A 22,888-nucleotide genomic window follows, 5' to 3' on the forward strand; every position below is an offset into this window, starting at 1 on the left:
ATATGAGATGTCATTCCATGTATTGGTGTCTTCTTTAATTTCTTTCAGCAATACACTATAGTTTTCAGTGTACAGGTCTTTCATGTCCTTGGTTAAGATTATTTCTAAGTACTCATTTCTTTTGATGATATTGAATTTTAAACTTAGGACTCAAAAGACCTTGCAACTTCTTCTATCATCTTCTTGGAACACTGCTACCATAACATAAAACTTCCAGGCTTGCATGATAGGGTAATACGGCCTAGACAACTGTTAGCACAACTGCCAGACATGAGTGATTTTAGAGATCATTTAGCTCCAGTCAAGCTTCTAGATGATTATAGCCATGTGAGAGACTCCAGGGGAGACTAGCAGAAGAACCACTCAGCTGAACCTAGGCAAACTGCTTACCCACAAAATTGTAAGCAAATAAAATAGTTATTTTAAGCTACTAAATTTTGGGGGTGGCATCAAAGACTAACCAAAACAGAACTAATCATTTTATTTGCTATTTCTTAACTATGATAATTTATTCATCACTTTGTACTCATTTCAAACTGTTTTCCAGAGGCTGTTAAGATTTATTCCAACTGAGTTAAGACACAGTTCTTTGATGCGAAGTACTCTACATTATTTATTGTGTTCATGAATGATTTAAAGCTTGAGTGGCAGAATTCTAAATAATTTATATATATTTTAAGAGGAGGTAATTAAAATTAAAAGCTTCTGCACAACAAAGGAAACTATAAGCAAGGTGAAAAGACAGCCTTCAGAATGGGAGAAAATAATAGCAAATGAAGCAACAGACAAACAATTAATCTCAAAAATATACAAGCAACTCCTGCAGCTGAATTCCAGAAAAATAAACGACCCGATCAAGAAATGGGCCAAAGAACTAAACAAACACTTCTCCAAAGAAGACATACAGATGGCTAACAAACACATGAAAAGATGCTCAACATCACTCATTATTAGAGAAATGCAAATCAAAACCACAATGAGGTTCCATTTCACACCAGTCAGAATGGCTGCTATCCAAAAGTCTTCAAGCAATAAATGCTGGAGAGGGTGTGGAGAAAAGGGAACCCTCTTACACTGTTGGTGGGAATGCAAACTAGTACAGCCACTATGGAGAACAGTGTGGAGATTCCTTAAAAAACTGGGAATAGAACTGCCATATGACCCAGCAATCCCACTGCTGGGCATACACACCAAGGAAGCCAGAATTGAAAGAGACGCGTGTACCCCAATGTTCATCACAGCACTGTTTACAATAGCCAGGACATGGAAGCAACCTAGATGTCCATCAGCAGACGAATGGATAAGGAAGCTGTGGTACATATACACAATGGAATATTACTCAGCCATTAAAAAGAATACATTTGAATCAGTTCTATTGAGATGGATGAAACTGGAGCCCATAATACAGAGTGAAGTAAGCCAGAAAGAAAAACACCAATACAGTATACTAATGCATATATATGGAATTTGAAAGATGGTAAAGATAATCCTATATGCGAGACAGAATAAGAGACACAGATGCATAGAACAGTCTTATGAACTCTGAGGGAGAAGATGAGGGTGGGACGTTCTGGGAGAATAGCATTGAAACATGTATATTATCATATGTGAAACAGAACACCATTCCAGGTTCGATGCATGAGACAAATGCTCAGGGCTGGGGCAATGGGATGACCCAGAGGGATGGGATGGGGTGGGAGGTGGGAGGGGGGTTCAGGATGGGGAGCACATGTAAACCCATGGCTGATTCATGTCAATGTATGGCAAAAACCACTACAATATTGTAAAGTAATTAGCCCCCAACTAAAATAAATAAATTTATTAAAAAAATAACTAAATAAAAGGAGGTAGCATAAAATTAAATCATATTAGAGTATAGGAATACAGATTTCTAATTTATAACCTCAAAATTGAAAAAACAGTAAGGGGATACTATAATCAGTATATTTCAGACTAACCTGTGCTATTGCTAATAGTTGCTAGCAATTAGTGCTAAATTTACTGAGGAGAGATTTTGAAACTTCATTATCTGATTATTAAAAAAACTTAAATAATCACAATATTTAGGAGAAAAGTATTTAACATTAAAAATATTTATAATCCCAAAGCATTTAGAGGCTTGGTGTCTAAGCAAAATGGCTTGATATTACTTAAAAATTTTGAAGATACACATATATCTAAAATTGTATGTTTTATAAGAAAAATGTATTTATTAACGAATATAGCTATAGCTATTTTATGTGACAATCTTACAGAGCAATAGGCAAAAATAAATTCTATTTATGTGTGTGCGTGCTCAGTTGTGTCCGACCCTTTGTAACCCCATGGACTGTAGCCCACTGGGCTCCTCTGTTCATGGGATTCTCCAGGCAAGAATACTGGAGTGGTCTGCCATTTCCTTCTCCAAAATGCTATTTGTAATACACACTAAAACAAAAATTTACTTAAGAAAAATTTCTACCCCATTAAAGAACTCACTTTAAAAATTTATTCTCTCACATTGTAGAAAGAGTTGTTTTAGAATTATTTATCTAGTATTATATGTGTTCTTTAAAAAAAATAATAAGGAAAAAGAAAAAATAAGGAGAAAAATGTAACAAGAGGCAATAGACAAGTTTTTTATGTGGCTCAGATGGTGAAAGAATCTGCCTGCAATGCAGGAGACCTGGGTTTGATCCCTGAGTTGGGAAGATCCCCTGGAGAAGGGAATGGCTACCCATTCCAGTATCCTGGTCTGGAGAATTCCATGGACAGTGGAGCCTGGCAGGCTACAGTCCACAGGGTAGAAAAGAGATGGACATGACTAAGTGACTTTCCCTACTCACTTAGATTTCTAACTAGACATAGCACAGGAATATTTTTTCCAACAAACCAAGTGGAATTAACACTTAAGTAGAAACTATTTGAGTTAACTTTCAAAGCTAAGGCAAATTCCTCAATGTCTACATCATAAATACATTTGCATCATTTGTTTAGGAAATTGAATTTACTGTCAGAAATATCTCATATTTGCAACATCAAAAACATCTTTTGAAATAGTTATCATTTTTGTTTCAAAGAGTCCTAAATGTTTCTTTAAATTTGGGCTATGATTTATTCAACCATGAGCAATTACTTACACTTCTCTGAAACTACATTTCAACAAACAAACTACAATTTCACCACTCCTCTACCCATATATGGCAACACACTAATATTAAAATATAGTCCATAATTTTAACCATACACAAGTGCATACACACACACACACACACAACCTATTTCTTGCTAGGATGACAAAACAAAGAAAGAGAAAAGAAATATGGAAGAAGTAAAATGTACTTACGAAGTCAAAGTCTCCATCTTGAGGAACTTTCCAGTTATCAGGAAAAACATTTTTGGACATAGGGAAGGGTTCATGAATATTCTGATTACAGTTTTCATGACTCTTATTCTTGAAGTCCTGTTTATCAAAGTAATCCATGAAAGATGGCCTTTGTACTTGTGGTGAAGTTGCATTTCCTTAGATAAACAAAGAACACAAGGAGGTATAAGTTCTTATATTTACTAAGAGAACTATAAGTTTTATTAAAATGTGGTTTTTTATTACTATAATAAATTTTCACTAGTCAGATTTAAGAACGGCGTAGTTAATGAAGAAAATATAGTAAGTAAAGTAAGAATGAAGAAACAAAAATATCTAAGGCAAATAGATTGCCTTCACCCAATGATAAGGCAGAGATCTGTAATATTCTTAGATTGCAGAAACATCTCAGAATTTCGGCAGAATCTTTATCATAATTTTATTAAAAATCATTTCAAATACATTTGAAATTTGTCAAAGTAAACATTTTAAACCTCAATCTTTGTTCATAAAACATTGGAGCCTACATTGTTATTGTCCCTGTGCACCAGTATCAGCTATAAGAAGTTACAGCTGATAAGACTTAACCCAGCTTCCTCCTGTGTCTCTTTGACTACTTCCTCACAGTCTTTGTAGCTGATTCTACCTCGTCCTGGAACTCTCATGGTTTCACCTGTCATATTTTTACCTGTGACCCCTAATGCTATTTCTCCAGCCCAGACCTTGCTCCTAGGTTCTCTGACTTTGCAATGGCTCAATTCCTGGACCTGCGGTGAGTTAGAATTACCTCGAATTTACCAGTTCTAAAGCTAGATCCAAGATCTTTCCCTTCAAGCCTGCTGCTTCTCCAGATGCTCTTTGTCTGCCAAAGTTAACATTCTTTACTTAATCCCCAAAGTGATCAAGTTGAGAATGAACCCAGACTCTCTTCCCATCAAACCAAACTGCTCATTAGGTTATTTAATGCTACTGCTCTATCCACCACTGCTACTGTCTTAGTTTAGCTTCTAATCTTTTCTTGCCGAGGCCACTGTAGCATCCTCCAAACTGGTGTCCATGCCTTACCTCAGTTTTGATTTTAGTCACACGGACAACGTAGTGACCTTTCTAAACACAAATCAAATCGTGTCTTTCTTCTGTTTAGAATCTTTCAATGACTCCTCATTTCCTATACTGAATGATAAAAGTAGAAAATAAACACATAGAATAACTAGACTTTCCCAGTGATTTTCAAACTGGATTCCTTAAAGCCCCAGTGTCCCCCAAAAAGATCCTAAGTATCCATGTATCTGGCTGAGTTCCCTTTGCTGCTCACCTGAAACTATCACAACATTGTTAATCTGCTATATACCTCAATACAAAAATTAAAAAGTTCAAAAAAAACCTAAGTGACCGCCACAAAGACACTTGCCCATGCAGTTCTCCACATAGTTAAGTTACCTATCATCTTAAAAATTTCTTATGACAGGACGTACACTTCTCCACAAGGAAGCCTGTTGGGCTATTCTAAGTTACAGAAAGTCTTTTTTTAAAATGTGAACTTGAAGTATGTCTTTTTGCAATTACACTCATGTTCCAAATAAATTTCTCTTTCATATACCAGTCCTTCAGATATCTGAAGACAGATAATGGCTCTATTTTGGCTATCTTTTTCAGGTGAAACATCGCCAGTTCCTTTCATATGACATGTTTTTGAGACACACCATCATCTAGTTTACTGGCCTATGGAGACATTCCAGTCTCCAAATGATCCTCTAAAATCGGACATAACACTGCTAACAGTAACATGGCCAATTCAGAATGTATTTGTAATAGCACTAACGTAGCTTAAAACTGTAGTTAGTATTATGAAAACTAGGTAACACTATTGGCTCAGGATGAGCTATAAGGCAATTTTGTCAACATTTCTGCAATCAGTCAAAGTAAAAGTCCCATAGGAAATGAGCAGTGGCAATAGGAAGGAAAGAGGCAGAACAATACTTGGGGCTGACAGAAGAAAATAAGGACATCGCTGAGAAATTTTATTCCAGGAATCTCCTTTTGCATTCACAACAGTCCTGTGCCTCCTTCTAACCCAATCCTTATCAGAAGCTCCTATCCCAGTTATAGGAGCCCCCACAAACACCCTAGGATCTCAAGGTGAACAAATCGTAACCTAATTATCTAGAGGCTCTCCCTTTCTGAAGATGACAGGGATCTCTCCTGTGGGGAGGAGTGGCCATGTAACTCAATTTTGACCAGTGACATATAAGAAGAAGGATCCTAGGAAAACTCTGTTTTCTTGATACACGCATTGCCCCTCTTTCTTCTTGCTCTTCTCTGCCTGGAATGCAGACTTAACAGCTGAAGATCTGACAATTATTCTGCAAGCAGGAAGATGAGAGTACTACCCTAAAGATGAAAGAATCTATCCTAAAGCAAGAATCTCTAATGATGTCATGAAATCACTCTACCAATGTAGGACACTCTGCTTCTGGATTTTTTGTTAAATGAGAAAAGAAATTAATCCCACTCTATTTAAACCATTGTTATTTGGTTCTTCTGGTACCTATTATCAAATTTGGTCCCTAACTACTACATTTGTGTTCCAACTGGAGGATATAGGAAGATATAGGAGCAGCAACCTTCAATTTTAACTTCAACTTCATAACACCCCAATTTGAAACCTGGAATTCACTACTACATAGTGGTTCAATATCACTACATTTCAGGCCAATCTCAAAATCTATGATAAAATGCCTGTCAGAGTCCACACTTATAATCTTCAAAAATAACCCATTTCTACATTAGAAATAAACATTTTCACAGAAAGTTAACAGAAGTCCAAAAATCAACTGAAATAAAAGAAGGTAGTCTGTTCCATTAGATTTTTCTGTTTGGATGATGTCAAAACAAGGTATCATTAACTATGACATCCCTATACACAATTTTTTCAAATGTATGCGATTATACTTTTAATTATTTTCCATCATTTAATTTAAAACCTACTATTAACATTTAGAGCATATACTTTTTACATACAAAGACAATTTTTAAAACAATTTTTTTTTTTAATTTAGAAGGAGGAAAATAGGTTAGGTATGTCTTAAAAGTTGGGCTTCCTAGGTGGCACAGTGGTAAAGAATCTGCCTGCCAATGCAGGAGATGCAGGTTCCTGGGTCTGGCAAGATCCCCTGGAGAAGGGAATGGCAACCCACTCCAGTATTCTTGCCTGGAGAATCCCGTGGACAGAGGAGCTTGACGAGCTACCACCGATGGAGTTGCAATGACTGAGCACACTCACACATGTTTTAAAAGTTAACGGGATGGAGCAGCTGTAATTGGCCAGTCATATTTAACTACACGATATGAAACACATGTCCACAGAGTGCAGCTGAGTCTCCAAGGAGGCCTGTGTTCACAGACAAAGAGGATGATGCTTCTGACTTACAATTTGTGTTTTAAAAAAGAAATAGTAGGCCCTCTAACAGGAGAGTGAAGCAGGAAATCTCAAGACAGTAACCACTGTCATATGTGATTGTGGTTGCTATGGTGAATACTTTTTTTTAAATAAACAGAAAATAATCACATAAAATTGACATCGATTTCTCCAGTTGTAGTTGAATTCTGACCCTATCTTATAAAAATATATTTTTTATTTTAATAATAAATTTAATGGTCAAAATTACTTCATCCTTCAATTTTGGTCCCAATTCCTTCAACTAGTTGCTATGGAACTAAAATCCCATTAGCAATAAGGAATAAAATAATCACCACTCAATTCTTTGGTGTATGTGAAATTTTAAAGAAAAAAATTATTTCCTCTACTTCAAACATTCCCTAAAACACACACAAGGGAAGTAAATTGTATGGTGTATCATACCTTTTAAAAATATGCCAGTCTACTCACAATTATTCACTAACTATTCTAATTTACACATGACTTCTAGCAAGGTGAAAAATTGTCATGAAAATTTAAATATACAATGGAATTTTTAGAATAATCTAACAAAAATAAAATCTGTTTAATTTTTAATTTCTTAACATGAGTATGACAATCAAATGTAGAAATGAAATAATCATCACTTTAGCATAATATCTGGAGTAGGAAATGGTAACCCACTCCAGTATTATTGCCTGGGAAATCCCATGGATAGAGAAGCCTGGCAGGCTACAGTCCACGGAGTTGCAAAGAGTTGGACATGACTGAGTGACTAACACTTCACTTCACTTACCATAATATATTTCACTATCAAATGGTTTTTGAATATTACCTAAATTTGTTCTAAAAGTATTTTAAGATGTAGGTGTTCCACCTGATTAATGATCCAGGAAATCTGTCCTTTAATTTGTTGCCAAGAGTACAGTGAATAGGGTATATATATAGAAGGGGCTTCCCAGGTGGCACTAACAGAAAAGAACCCGCTTAGCAGTGCATGAGATGTTAAGAGACATGGGTTTGATCCCTTGGTTGGGAAGATTCCCCCGGAGTAGGGCATGGAAACCCACTCCAGTACTTTTGCCTGGAGAATCTCCCCATGGACAGGGGAGCCTGGCGGGCTATAGTCCATGGGGTTGCAAAGAGGCAGACATGGCTGAGGCGAGTCAGAGAGAGAGAGAGAGAGAGAGAGAGAGAGAGAGAGTGTGTGTGTGTGTGTGTGTGTGTGTGTAAACCAGGATATTAGTCCAGAAGCTACTAACATCAGCTTTTTCTTAACATCAGACTCTACTATGAAACAAAGGAGGATACAGTCAAGATGGAGAGGATCTAGAGGCTATTCAGAAAAAGATTAAAAGCTTAGTAAATAATACCTGCACAAAGGTTAAAGGGAATGAAATTATGCAGCCAGGAAAAGTCTGAGGATACAATTTAGTAAGTATCCAAGTATACACGAAGGGGTCTAGCAGAGAAAATAGTGACCAGCTGTTTTCCATCTCCAATGAGGGCAAAATAAAAGGAAATAGACAAATCGAAGCCCAGGATTTTAGTTAAATGGAAGGAATGATTTCCTGTGTGAGTAGTGAGCACTGCAACAACCACTGTGTGTCTATGGAAGCCCTTTCTTCAGAGGCCTTTATAAGAACGACTGGTTGTCATTTGCAAAAGACTAATATTTACATGTTTCTCTGTGCTCTGTGCTGATAAAAGAGGCATCCTATGGTCAAAATACCTACACTAATCACATATCATTAAACATTCTACAAGCAAAAGCACACAGGATAGACCATATGCAGTACCCACAGGTAACTCCAGACCACTGTGGCCACACCTTAGCTGAACACCTAGTACCTCTGCAGAGGAAAATGAAGGGTTTCTAGCCGCCCAGTGATATGCAGGGTATCTGCACCCAGGTGAAGGTGGGACCTGCAGTCTACTATTGTCATCTTTATTGCTATGTCGCTGGCAAAAGCAATCTTAAAGAGGCATATAAAAATTTTTCATGGAAGAATGGTTAAGATCTCTGGAGAGGTGGGAAAGTGATCCACTGACACACTTCCCTATTCTGACTGTTTTTTGGCACCTGAATTTCCATCCTTAGTTATTTACTCCTTTGGCTCAAAAAAGTTTTCAGGAAAAACTGTAAATTTGTTGGGGGGGATGTAAATATTTCAAGAACATAAAACATCATTAAAGGATTTTTACACCTGCATATCGGATACTTTGCTGAAATAGGTTTTGGGAGGAAGAAGGAAGGAAAGGGATCTGAATCAGAGCTGAAAGAGAAGATTATTACTAAGCACAGTATAGGACAAGGAAGTTATCGTTCAGAGCAAATGGTCTCATGCTTACAATTGTGTCCAGAGGCATCCAATGAACTAGAGAGTAGGAACACCTAATGGTGCTTCTTTTTCTTGATCTCTCTCCTGAACGCCTTCTAAATCTATTTAATATCTATTTCTAGGATAAATCCTAAAAACCTAAAGCAGAATCTAATTTCCCTTCTCTTAATATGTACGTGAAACTACATACATGTGTTTTCTAAAATGAAACAATAAACTGTGATCTATTTTAAAAATCACCATGTATTATAGGCATATACAAAGAAGAAATCTAAAAAATATATATTCAATTAAAATCACTTAATCAATATTTAATAATTGATGAATAGCAATGATAACTTAATATAAATAAACAAAATAAAACCAAAGGATTCAGACAGAGGTTATTCCTCTATCCATTCTTATTACAATATGGTCTCCATGTACTTCACCATTCAGCTCACTGCCTGGTGAACGTGCGAGACTGCGTCTCCATCCTTCCTAGATACAACAGGTGAGCTCTAGGCACTGAGGGTACAGTGAGGCTGCTTACTTCTGTCCTAAAAAGTAAGCTGTCAGTCCTAGCTGCACCTCAGAAGCACTTGGAAAGTTTTATTGCTTTGCGATGTTAAGTTTTGTTAGAGATGTGTGGATCCTGCTCTGGTCTGCAGAACCAGCATCTCCAAGGGGCTACTGCTAAGATGCACATTTGTGAGGTGAGGATGTGGACCCAGGAGCAGGGTCTGTCTTGTAAATCGAGCCCTGCTCCAGCCTGAGGTCTCTTGAGCTCCTGTTTCTGCCTTAGAATGTACTTTTCTTTTCCTCCACTTCGTGTCAGTTGCAATTCTAATGGGCTTTCATTCCATAGCTTCACCCCAATTTCTGTAAAAAAGAAAAAGAAAAAAGCTGAGCTGAGGGCTCAGGCCTAGGCCCTATACCACACAATGGGAAATCTTCTCACTGACAGCATTTTATTATTAAACATAGTGAAAGAAAAATTCTTAGTTTGCTCAGTCATGTCCAACTCTTTGCGACCCCATGGGTTGCAGCCCACCAGGCTCCTCTGTCCATGGGGATTCTCCAGACAAGAATACTGGAGTGGGTTGCCATTCCCTCCTCCAGGGGATCTTCCCGACTGAGGAATCGAACTCAGATCTCCAGCACTGCAGGCAAATTCTTCACTGTCTAAGCTACCAGGGAAGCCCAACAGTTGACTGAAACTGAGCAACCACTGCCATTGCCTCTGGTGAGCCTTCTTATTGTCCAGGCTGGAAAGCTAAACACTACATTTCCTGTAACACCCTGCACCTAGGGTCCTGGGTAAGTGTACTCTCTCACGACTGGGAAAGCAAGAAATGAGGCAGAGAACAGGGGCCTTCTATCTCAGCCATTTCCTTCCAGCAGCACAGCTATGCAGACACGGGATTTTTTTACAGCAGCATTTCAGCTCCAGGCATCAGCCTCACAGGTGCTAAAAAGGTAGCTGCAATCTCAGTGGTAGCTTTCTAATTCCTGAATAGCAACAGGGATTTGATCTCAATCTGTATTATTGAACTCAGCAGTGCCAATGGCAGCCTCTGAATTCACTAGCTTCCTGACTGTGGTAGCAGTAGTAGTTCCATAACGGTCACTTTTGTGGGGGTGTGGGAGTCATTCTTGGAGGCCCAGCCTACACAGCCCTCTCCTCCAGCCTCTCCGCTGATTTTGTTAATATCCAAAACTCGGACTTAAATCTTTTTGTGTTTAAAATGCGTAGTTTCTGTCCTCCAAAAAACACTGACTGACACAAGCCTATACGTGTATAACTGCTCAACCCTCATAATAAAACCATCAGCTTGGGCATACTACATAGTGGCTACAAGGGTATCATCAAAACCACTGTAAAATACTTTCCTCAAATGATAAAACACAATATCCCAATCTAGCAGTTTCTCTGATCTAGAGGTTTAGCAATATTGTCAAATTATTATCAAAGGAAATCAAATTATTCTGATATGATTTGTTCCCACTAACCTATGCTGACTTATAACAATTCAGGTCTCCTTTCCTAAAGGACTCACAAATATTCCAGACAGCCTGCCCAAGGGGATGTCAGGTTCACTGGCCCACAGTAATAATGTGATTTGGGGGTCAAACTTGGGTCTATATATTGGGTCCACCATTTATCTGCTATGAAATCTTGGACAAGTTACTTCATGTTCTAAGTCTCAGTTTTCTTAGTGGCAAATGATAGTGACAATGTTACTTACAGAGTCCTTGTGAGAAGTTAATGAAATAATGTATGTAAAGTTCCAAGCACAATGTTCGGCCCATACTAGACCTGCAATTAATGATAGCTATAGCCTGAGAAATTTACCTTCTATTCTCTTTTCTGAAAATAACAATGAATAACATAAACTAAAAACTAACTTCATCTTGCTTACATGGCACTTCCCTCATTTTCTCAAAAAAAAAGACATCAAACTTCACAACCAGGGGAATACAATCCTCTCACCTGCAAGTTATCTCAACACATTACTGACCATACTCCCAGACAGGAGGTATCCAATCAGCTGAGCGCTCCCTGAGCGTTTCCTCACCTTGCCATTCGATTTCTTACATTTATATTTGTGTTTTCTCTTCATTTTGGAGATCATTATTCTCTTTCAACCCCTCTGTCTGTCATAATGGATACTGAAAGATGCAGCAAGGTCTTGGAGGAGGCAGAGAAAGGTGCAAACAAGAGTCGGCTCGGTGGAGGAAGAGACGGAGCTGCCCGACGACACAGCACCTGCCGCCCTGTTCCAGGCAGATTAGGCCTCCTTCACTGAGCAGGGAAGCGGGGCTGGGCCCTCCAGGCGCTCCAGCTTCCCAGGCTGCTGGAAGGACCAACTGACATAGCGGGCACGTGGAGACTAGCTAACACCATGACACACAGCTGCTATGCTGACTGTAGACTGTGGCACGTCCTCAAATCCTAACAGAGGCTGCTTCCCTCAGGGTGACTACAGCTGCCAATCCAGCCCCAGCTCTGGGAGGCCAGAAAGTTCCAACTGTAGGAACACAGCGGATCTCAACAAGGTAAAAGGCCCCACTTTCTTTGCTGCAACAGTTTTGCTCTTCTAGAGTCACCCGTAAAGAAATAACCTCTACTAGTTCATCAATTTAATGGCAATGGATTCCTGACCTGACCCTAATCTATTTCCTCTGGATAAAAAAATCCTAAATGTTGATTTCCTTAATGACAACCAACCTGCTTAGACTTACTGTCAATCTTGTAATTCCAACTGGCACAGACTAGTCTGGATAAAAGATAATATGTAAGGTAGTAGAAATCCATATGTAAATATTGGCTGATGCCAGATTGTGAAAGACCTGGGCTGCCGAGCTGAAGCCTTGACATCCTGTGAGTAACAAGAGCCCAGGGAAGTGGGAACAGGAAGAGGCAGAGCAGGGGAGGGATGGTAAGAATAACGCCGGCATTGCTGGAAGTAAGCACGGAGAGTTCTCTGGACGTGCTCTCCGGGTCTATGCCCGTTTAAAAAAAAGAAAAAAAAAAAAAATCAACTTTTAAATATTTTCTGTCATTTTCTCCATTTCCCTCAAAAGATCTTTTAACAACTTTGCTTCCTAAAGTTAAGTCATCACACTTTTAAGAAGTAAGGAAAATAGGTCTATAATTTCTAGCTTCATGGATAAAGGTATAAAAAGTATGCAGACATAATTTAAACTGTCAAGAACATTAAATTGGGCAACTCTTTTGAAGCTCCAATGGTAAAGGTGATGGAAACCAGAATTTTCAGCATATAACACTATAGATATTTTAAAAAACTGAAAACTATATAATGCTTTCATCTTTTAGGGAATATATAGATATACAATCTTTTTAGGGAAAATGCTAAAGACACATTACCAAATGGGGCTTTCATTAACTTTTAACATAACCTAAGAGTTCATACCAACTAATCTAAGACATTTTAAAAAAGATTAACATCATGAGGAAAGACAAAACTAAAACTAAAACTAATTACGTAGTTTCACGGAAAGTAAGTTCTGCCTCAGTAACTTCTTTACATTCTACACTATTGCTATATTACAATATTACAAAACCAGGGGTTACACTAACATCATTTGGTTCAATTTTTGGGAACATGGAAATCCCATATTATAGATTGATGTCTAAATTGTGGAAACTTAAAATACAAGGAAAGTTGGCTCATGAGATTTAAAACTTGCTCAAGCATATAAAGCAACTACATAAACCACTATCTACTCCATTTAAAAATGAGCTTTCAATAAAACCTCTGTGACCAAAAAAAAAAATCATGCTTAGGACATAAAATTATGACATAAACTGAATGTTTACTGCGGTTGTCAAAGCTAAAAGTCATTACACAAAACATGTGGAAATCTGTTCTGTTATTTTAAAGTATGAGGTCTGATAAGTCATTATAACATATCTCTTCCTTGAAACAGAATAATCTAATGTGAATTCAATTCCATAAATACTCATTTTTTAATTACTGTTTAAATGATGATGTTCAACAATACAGACTACATGGGAAAAGTTGTTTATTTAGTTTCATAAGGAGCTCGGTAGCTCTCTGAAGACAGAATGAAGCACTCAATGATCTTACTGGTCTGTTAAGAATCAGAAAACTTAACTTAGAAGAATTTTATAAGTTGTGGAAAACCGATGCTACCTTCTGATGGGAAGCATGCCATAAATGACCTTATCTGTCTTTTCGATCTACAGGGCATATGACTTGTACCTTAACATAAGCTGGTTTTGGAGGCCACAAGACTATCCAGTATAGTCGGTTAGCATGTTAAGGATGCAGAAGCCCTATTCTAGTAATATGCTCAGCTAGGAATGCAAGTATTAGACTGCTTTACAAGGCAAAGGCTCAGGAAACCCATCGGCATGGAAGATTCAAAAAAAAAAAAAAATCACACCCCTTCCCACCCAGGATTAACTATCAACATCTGGCGATGTGTTTTCATCCTGTGCTTCACAACCCTCCCTTTCAAACTATACAACCATAATGGGCTATGTATACTAAGGAATGTGAAGGAAGCAGTGAGCCAAATGACTTGAAGCTATAAGCTTATCAAGCAACCTCCACATGGGGTGCTTGTGTTGGGGGGGATGGGGCGGGAGGGGAGCAGCAAAAAGAAAGTAGGCAAAAAGAAACTAAAATGTTGGAGAGGAAATTCCTACCTATATCCATTTTGCTGCTGCTGCTGCTGCTAAGTCGCTTCAGTCGTGGCCGACTCTGTGCGACCCCATAGACGGCAGCCCACCAGGCTCCCCTGTTCCTGGGATTCTCCAGGCAAGAACACTGGAGTGGGTTGCCATTTTCTTCTCCAATGTGTGAAAGTGAAAAGTGAAAGTGAAGTCGCTCAGTCATGTCCGACTCTCAGCGACCCCATGGACTGCAGCCTACCAGGCTCCGCCATCCATGGGATTTTCCAGGCAAGAGTACTGGAGTGGGGTGCCATTGCCTTCTCCATTTTACACCATCAGCAAATGACTTGACTATAACTTTATAGGCTCTACAGCGCAAGAAGTCATATATTGCTGCTTTTGTGCCCTTTGGAAGAAGTCCTATGTAGTGAAAAATAGCCTGTGCTTAGACTTTGACAATGACCACATATGACTAGGGTGGTGGGGGAAGAAAAAGGTCAGTAGGCATCAAGAGCTAATTAATCTGCTTTTGTCTGTAACTGAGAAATCACAACATCCTACATTGTTAATTGCAATCTTAAAGAGCCATGTTTATACAAAAAGAAATGCTAGCCTGTGAAAGTATCTCTGTCTTCACCACTCTGTAAGCAAAGGAGATCAGAGAGAATGCTTTAACCGTCCTTTCAGCCCTGCAGCGGCCCTGGCACCGTGCCTCTCACGTGACGAGCAGTAGTCAGTATGCACCGAGCTGAATGTTCCGCATGAATATCCTTGTCTCTTGATTCATCTTTCTAGTGTTTCTTGTTTTCCCACCTTAGCCCTTATGTCTTCCCTCAGCTGTTCCCCTGTGGTACTGCAGCTTCACTGATAATTTGGACAACATGAAGTAATATTATATTGTATTATTTGGGACGGAATTTTAGGTTTCCTTTTTTAATCGGAAAAGCAAATGTGAAGAATTTTTTATCTCTATCATTCTATCTCAAAAATACTTAACAAATTAAATTTTGGATTAGTATCCTTCAACAGAAGAAAGTTCCATAAACCCTCAAAGAGGAGCTGCCTTCTGCTGTACTAAAAGAAATTTTGAAAACTTCCTTATGCCATACTCCTTTCACTGTTTTTTCTCCCCAAACTTTAAACTTTTTATTTTGTTTTGGGGATGTACCCAATTAATAATGTGGCAGTTTCAGGTGAACAGCAAAGGGACTCAGCCATACATATACATGTATCCATTCTCCTCCAAATGCCCCTCTCATCCAGGCTGCCACATAACACTGAGCAGAGTTCCATGTGCTATACAGCAGGTCCTTGTTGATTATCCATTTTGAGTGTAGCAGTGTGTACATGACGTTCCCAAACTCCCTAGCTATACCTTCCCCTCTGGCAACCATAAATTCATTTGCTAAGTCTGTGAGTCTCTCTCTCTGTTTTGTAAGTTCATCTGTATCTTTTCTTTTTAGAATGTTAAATAAAGCCAAGAAACAAAATTTTCCACAACTGGCTATAACAAGTAACACAGAACTATCCTGGTTTCTACAGAAGTATACTCTCAAAACTGAAGATTAATATTCAATGGGGGAAAAAGCCACATACTTTTCATAGTTCCATCTTCTTCTTCCTCATCCTCGCTGTTTATAACCATGGTCCCCAAGTCAGACTCTAACATGGTGCTGTTGTGTTCAATCATGGTCTGGGCCCCCTCACTCATCGTGCTCGTGGCCCTCATGGTGCCCACGCTTTCCGAGCTCGTCTTCACCATGGTGTGGGAGTCCAGCTCATCCTCATCCTGCAAGCAGAACATTGCAATGAAGGCAGACTTTTCTAACATAGATGGATATCTTAGAAGAGTATGAGCATATTATATTTTTAATAATAAAAAAATTCTATTACTACTAATTTTCACGTAAGGACATACATACAGGGTTATCCTAAGAGCCAACTATCCAAAATAAACTAAAGAATTCAAAGTAAAGCTTTAGGTAATTAAAACTCAAGCAACAGAAATTGTTTGATGAAACGGAAGGTGGCCAGTTGTTCTTAAAGTAGGATTAAGATAGATATGGTAGATAATCAACAAAGAATATATAATATATAACAAAATAAATAAAAGAGAGCACATTAAAGACAGAACGTGTTGGCACTATTATAACAGCCTTATGGAGAAGGCAATGGCACCCCACTCCAGTACTCTTGCCTGGAAAATCCCATGGATGGAGGAGCCTGGTAGGCTGCAGTTCATGGGGTTGCTAAGAGTCAGATACGACTGAGTGACTTCACTTTCACTTTTCTTTTCGTGCATTGGAGAAGGCAATGGCAACCCACTCCAGTGTTCTTGCCTGGAGAATCCCAGGGACGGGGGAGCCTGGTGGGCTGCCGTCTATGGGGTCGCACAGAGTCGGACACGACTGAAGTGACTTAGCAGCAGCAGCCGCAGCAATAATGTTTATAACTTTGTACCAAAGCCGTTAGCTTTTTAAAAATTATGATAAATATACATAACATAAAATCTACCACCTTAATCATTTTTCAGGGCACAGTTCTTTGGCATTAGGAACATTTACAGTGTCGTCCAATCATCAACACCATTTTCCAAAAATGTTTCATTATCTCAAAAAGAAATTCTGTACCCATTAAAAACTAACTCCTCATTCCTCCCTTCTCCCAATCCTATTCTACTTTCTGGTAGAAAGTATGGAATCTCTGTTCTATTTTCTGTCACTATGAATTCACCTATTCTAGGCACCTCATATAGGTAGAATCATGTCTTTTGTGTCTGGCTTATTTCATTTAGCATAACGTTTTCAAAGTTCATCCAAATTGTCCCAGATGTCAGAATTTCATTCCTTTTTAAGACTGAATGGTATTTCACCGTGCGTGTGCAAACACACACATACCACCACCACCAACACCACCTTATGTTTACCCGTTCACTTGTTAATGGACACTAAGGTGTTTATACCTTTTGGTTATTATGAATAATGCTCTGAACACTGGTATATAAGTATCTATAGATACGTGGTCCTTGACTTCTAAGTTGAACTTTGTTCAACTTAGGAATTTTCAATGCTACAACAGTACAAAAGAGAAACACATTCAGTAGAAACAGTACTTTGAATTTTGAACTTTTCCCAGCCTTAGCAGCATTTGGTAGGAGCTACTCTCATGGAAGCTCTGTGACAGCAGCAGTCAGCCACATGATCAGGGATGTAAAGAACTCATACATTTACAACCATTCTGTACCTATACAACCATTCTGTGTTTCACTTTCAGCACAGCATTCAACAAATTGCATGGGATTCCATGCTTTATTATAAAATAGGCTTTGTGTTAGATGATTTTGCCAAACTGCAGGCTAATCTAAGTGCTCTGAGCACATTTAAGGTAGGCTAGACTAAGCTAGGCTTTTTGGTAGGTTAGGTGTATTAAATGCATTTTCCACTTAACCGTAGTTTCAACTTGCGAGTTATTTAAGATGTAACCTCATCAAACGTCAAGGAGGATCTGTATTTGAGTCCCTGCTCTCAGTTCTTTTAAGAGCACCTGGAAGTGCAAGTTACATGTTTTCCGCATTGGCTGCGCTGTTTTATACTCCAGGAGTGTACAGGCTTGCAACTTCTCCACATCCTCACCAACACTGGTTATTTTTGGCCCCCTCGTTGCTAACAGACATCCTAATGGATATACGGTATCTCACTGTGGTTTGATTTGCATTTTCCTAAAAACTACTGATGTTGAGCATCTTTTCATGTGCTTATTGGCCAAGTGTGTATCTTCTTGGGAGAAATCTCTATTCAAGTCCTTTGCTCATTTTTTGTTATAGGCTGTTTTTGTTGTCAAGCCAAATAAGTTCTTTATATGTTCTGGATATTAATCCCTTATCAGATATATGACTTGCAATTATTTTTCTCCATGCTATAGGCTGTCTTTTCACTCTCTTGATAGTTTCTGTGACACACAAAAGCTTTCATTTTGATGAAGCCCAATTTATCTTTTTCTTTTGTTGCATGTATTTTTATTGTCATATCCCAGCCATTGGCTTTTAAATGAAATTCACAGAAAAATCAAGTCAGTGACATAAGTATGAACCAAAAAATGCTCTTTACAATGTTCACCAAAAGATAAAGGAATAGGGCCACAAAACTAAACTAACAAATTCTGTTTGAGAAACCAAGCAATGTGCTATTTGGAAAAACTTGATCATGCACTGAAATTCATTTATATCTACTTCACTTTAAGTAGAAACAAACAAACAAAACCTAAGTTCTGACAGAAAGTCAAAATACAAATACTGGAGTACAGGAACATCCACGTTGTTCTCAGTGGTTTGACAGCCCTCCTCCTCCTAAACCTACAGTATAAACTCAGCATTATATCTCAAGTCCTTTGCTCGTCTTTCATGAGCTTCTCTTCCTCTAGAAGACTTCCTCATTCTTAGCCTTCACCTATCTTACATGTTGAAGAGTCCCAAATTCTGAAAATCTTCCGGACTTTATTACTTATAAGCTTAACGATGTTTAAAACTCAACAATCTCAAATGAGATCATTTCATCCATCTCCTTGGCCCTTCTAGTCTGCCTCCAGCCCCAAAAGCAACCACTACAAAGCACAGGTATCTTCATCAGCTATCTGAGAGTAAAACTACAATGTCTTTGTGGGTTTACTCTTTTTCATTCCCTAGATACCAACAGTCAACAAGTTCTTCTTCAAAAAATTCTTTCTCGGTTCTGTCTCTTCTTTTCCATTTCCACTGCTCCTGAGTATATTCCTCAACTCATATCTGGGTAACTGAAGGAAGAGCACCCCGACCTTCTAGAATCAGACAGGTGTCAGTTCAAATCTTGGTTCAGATCACTTACTAGACTTAAGACCTTTGCTTGGTGATTTGGTCACTAAGTCGTGTCTGACTCTTGAGACCTCATGGACTGTAGCCAACCAGGCTCCTCTGTCCATGCGATTTCCCAAGCAAGAATACTGGAGTGAACTGCTATTTCCTCCTCCAGAGGATCTTCCTGACTCAGGGATCGAATGTGGCTCTCCTGCATCACAGTAGATTCTTTACCCACTGAACCACCAGGGAACCCTCTTAAGACCTGTTAGCAAAGCTATTTAAACTCTCTGAACTTGGGTTCCTTTCATTGGTGTTTTGATGATTAAATGAGAAAAGATATGCCAAATGCTTCCATGCTACTAGGAATAAGGTAGTTTCACCTTCTTCAAAGTACACATACTATACCAATCTTTCTTGAAAATGACTTGTATTATATAATATTCTTCTGCTAAAGAATCTATAATGGCTCCCAGTTCTTGCCTGCACTGAAAGCTAAACAAAGCTGCCTAGATTTTAAAGTCCTTATGTTATCTTGTTTTATCTGGTCAACCTATTTTCCCATTGTTCACGTATCATGCAATAGAGTCAAGCTGATCTCAACTGATCTCAACTTAGCTCAGAAAACTAAGATCATGGCATCTGGTCCCATCACTTCATGGGAAATTAATGGGGAAACAGTGGAAACAGTGTCAGATTTTATTTTGGCGGGCTCCAAAATCACTGCTGATGGTGATTGCAGCCATGAAATTAATAGACGCTTACTCCTTGGAAGGAAGGTTATGACCAACCTAGAGAGCATATTTAAAAGCAGAGACATTACTTTGCCAACAAAAGTCTGTCTAGTCAAGGCTATGGTTTTTCCAGTGGTCATGTATGGATGTGAGAGTTGGACTATAAAGAAAGCTGAGCACCGAAGAATTGATGCTTTTGAACTGTGGTGCTGGAGAAGACTCTTGAGAGTCCCTTGGACTGTAAGAAGATCCAACCAGTCCATCCTAAAGGAGATCAGTCCTGGGTGTTCATTGGAAGGACTGATGTTGAAGCTGAAACTCCAATACTTTGGCCACCTTATGCGAAGAGTTGACTCATTGGAAAAGACCCTAATGCTGGGAAGGATTGGGGGCAGGAGGAGAAGGGGACAACAGAGGATGAGATGGTTGGATGGCATCACCGACTCGATGGACATGGGTTTGGGTAAACTCCGGGAGTTGGTGATGGACAGGGAGGGAGGCCTGGCGTGCTGCGATTCATGGGGTTGCAAAGAGTCGGACACGACTGAGCGACTGAACTGAACTGATCTCAACTGAGTCTCTAGCTGCCATAAACCCATATCATGCTATGCTCATTAAGACTGCATCTTTGTTCATGTCTTTTTCACTACCCAGGATGTTCTTTCCTCACTAATTCATTTTAATTAAACCCTATTACTTTCATGGCTAATTCAGTCTTTATTAATTATTCCCTTTTTCAAACTTCGAGAATTTATAACCTGCCTTACAGGCTGCACTTCTGCATTTAAATTTATGATCTCATACTGTAACTGTTCCGTAAAATCTTTTATAACTGTAATACCTATGGATAAGAAAGCCTTATAGTAACTATTTCTAAATCTACTAAAGTGCTCCATTTAGTACCCCATGAAGTGTAAGTATTCATTGTATATTTACTTTTTCACAGAATTGTAAAATCATGAAGCTTTAATAATTCAACCCTTTATACATAAAAAAACCAAGGCCCATAGAAAGCAAGGGACTTCCCCAAGGTCACACACCTATTTGAAAGTACAGCTGGGACTAAGAAACTGGTTCCTTCATTTCTTAATCCATTATTCCATCAAGTACGTGTACCTAATTTACATTTTTAAATTTTGATCTACTTGAATGTTTAAGTTAGAGGTGCAAGTTTACAATTTTCACAGCTTACATCACCAGCTCTTATGCTGAAAGGGTCACATATAAATTACTTGTTCCATCCTAGTCAAAGCCACTGTCGTCTCTCAGATTATTACAACAACCTCCTAGCAGTTTTCACTTTTTGCCCTCTTTGTTCCCATCAGCCTCCCACATAACAGGCAGATTGATCCTTTCAAAACACAAATCACATCATGTTACTCTCTGACTCACCGACCCTGGATTTGGCCTCCCATCACAATTACAAAAAAAGCCCAAAATCTTTATCATGGCCAAATGTGATCTGGCCCAGTAACGTCTGCCAATCCCATCTCCTATCACATTCCTTCTCACTCACCAGTCCCAGCCAGCCTGGCCTCCTATGCTGTCACTTGAGCATTCGAAGCACGTTCCTCTTCAGCCTTTTAAACTGGCTGATCTCTCAGACTGAATGCTCTTCTTTAAGGCAGTTTTATTTTCTGCTTAGCTCAGGGCTCCATTTAGATGCTCACCTCCTTAGTGAGGCATTTTCTGACCACCAATCCAAAATCGAAGTCCCCATCAATCTTTTATTCTTCTATATTCTTCATTGCCTGTACCTGGCTTTTCTACCATCAGAATCTAAGTTTGTATGAAGGCAAAGAAGCCTTCTTTTTCACAGATGAACTCCCAATGCTTAGAACACCTGGTATACAGTAGGGACTTGATAAAAATGTATTTAATAAATGAAGTAATTTATATTATTACTTATTAATTCATTCAATAAGCACTTATTGTAAAGTCATAATATGTCAAAGAGTGGACTAGGCATTGGAGATACAAAGAATAAGAAACAGTTTTGCTCCATTTTTGTTTTTTTAAAGAAGTTTGAGGTCTAAGAGAAATTGCCTGACATGTGAACAATAAATTACAAGGCAGTTTGTTAAATGCTGTGTTGGCAAAGTACAACAGGAATAAAAAAAGCAGGGCCCCACCTCTTATCAAAGGAAGAAAGCCTCATAGAGGATACTGCCTTTAAATTAAGTCTTAAAGGATGAGAAGACTATAATATTTAATGTTGTTGTTGTTGTTCAGTTGCCCAGTCATGTGTGATTCTTTGTGACCCCATGGACTGTATATATGGACTGTATATATATGTCCATATATATACACATATATACAATATTTAATATGTGTACATAAAGGCATGCTTTATATTAAAACTTCTTTTTACTACAGAAATACACTTAGGCACCCATTCTCGGTTTAGATACCCCGAGTCTGAAATAGGTGCCATATTTTTGTGTTGCTATATCAGCTTTTGTGGTTACCTACGCTGATCATATACTTACTGCACAATACTGTAATTGCAGGTATGTCTGACTTGTCCAAATCTATTAGACTATAAAATCTATAAGGGAAGTAATCAGATCTTGTTAACAATTATATATCTGGTATCCAGTACAAAGTCTTGTTCTCATTACAAAATCCATTATATTAATAATTAAAGCCCTCTTTAGGAGGTAGTGCTAAAGCACAGAATGTTATATAAAAGGTTCTACCACAGAACTTTATTTAAATCAACTAGTTATTTGAAACATAGAATGGCTATTAAAGAAACTGGGAGGAAAAATACTGTTAATTATAACTATTCAGTCAATTATTTATTGAATAGTTATCATCAATGAATTAAAAGCACTATACTAAGGACTTTTTGTAGGTCACTCCTATTTAATCCTCTTATTAGTACTGTGAGACACTGTTGTCCCCATTGTGTAAATGATGGAACTGAAGTTCAGATGGTTTAATAATTTGTCCAGGATCATATAACAAATAAGTGGAGAAGCGAGGATTCTAACCAGGTTGTTTGATTCTAAAGCCCAATGGCTAACTTCCAATTTTATAAGGTTTTTAATTTATTTGCAGCATTTCTCAACTCT

At 38.4% G+C, this 22,888-nt stretch overlaps 1 protein-coding gene across 4 annotated transcripts in view; it reads right to left on the reverse strand.

Annotated features, from left to right (window-relative positions):
• STK3 (serine/threonine kinase 3) overlaps positions 1-22,888 on the reverse strand; it is a 294,249-nt gene that overhangs the window by 65,280 nt on the left and 206,081 nt on the right. For all 4 annotated transcript variants that reach the window (XR_014057367.1, XR_014057366.1, XM_081503347.1 and 1 more), the window contains 2 exons: positions 15,846-16,038; positions 3,326-3,501 (listed from right to left, as the gene is read on the reverse strand). Coding sequence is in view for 2 of the 4 variants with exons in the window: in XM_081503347.1 (XP_081359473.1) it covers positions 3,326-3,501; positions 15,846-16,038 (369 nt within the window). In the remaining 2 variants the exon portion in view is untranslated. The remainder of the gene's footprint in view (positions 1-3,325; positions 3,502-15,845; positions 16,039-22,888) is intronic.

This window comes from Giraffa tippelskirchi, chromosome 6, assembly GCF_054371585.1.
Source record: "Giraffa tippelskirchi isolate mGirTip1 chromosome 6, T2T-mGirTip1v1.2.pri, whole genome shotgun sequence".
Taxonomy (NCBI): Eukaryota; Metazoa; Chordata; class Mammalia; order Artiodactyla; family Giraffidae; genus Giraffa; species Giraffa tippelskirchi.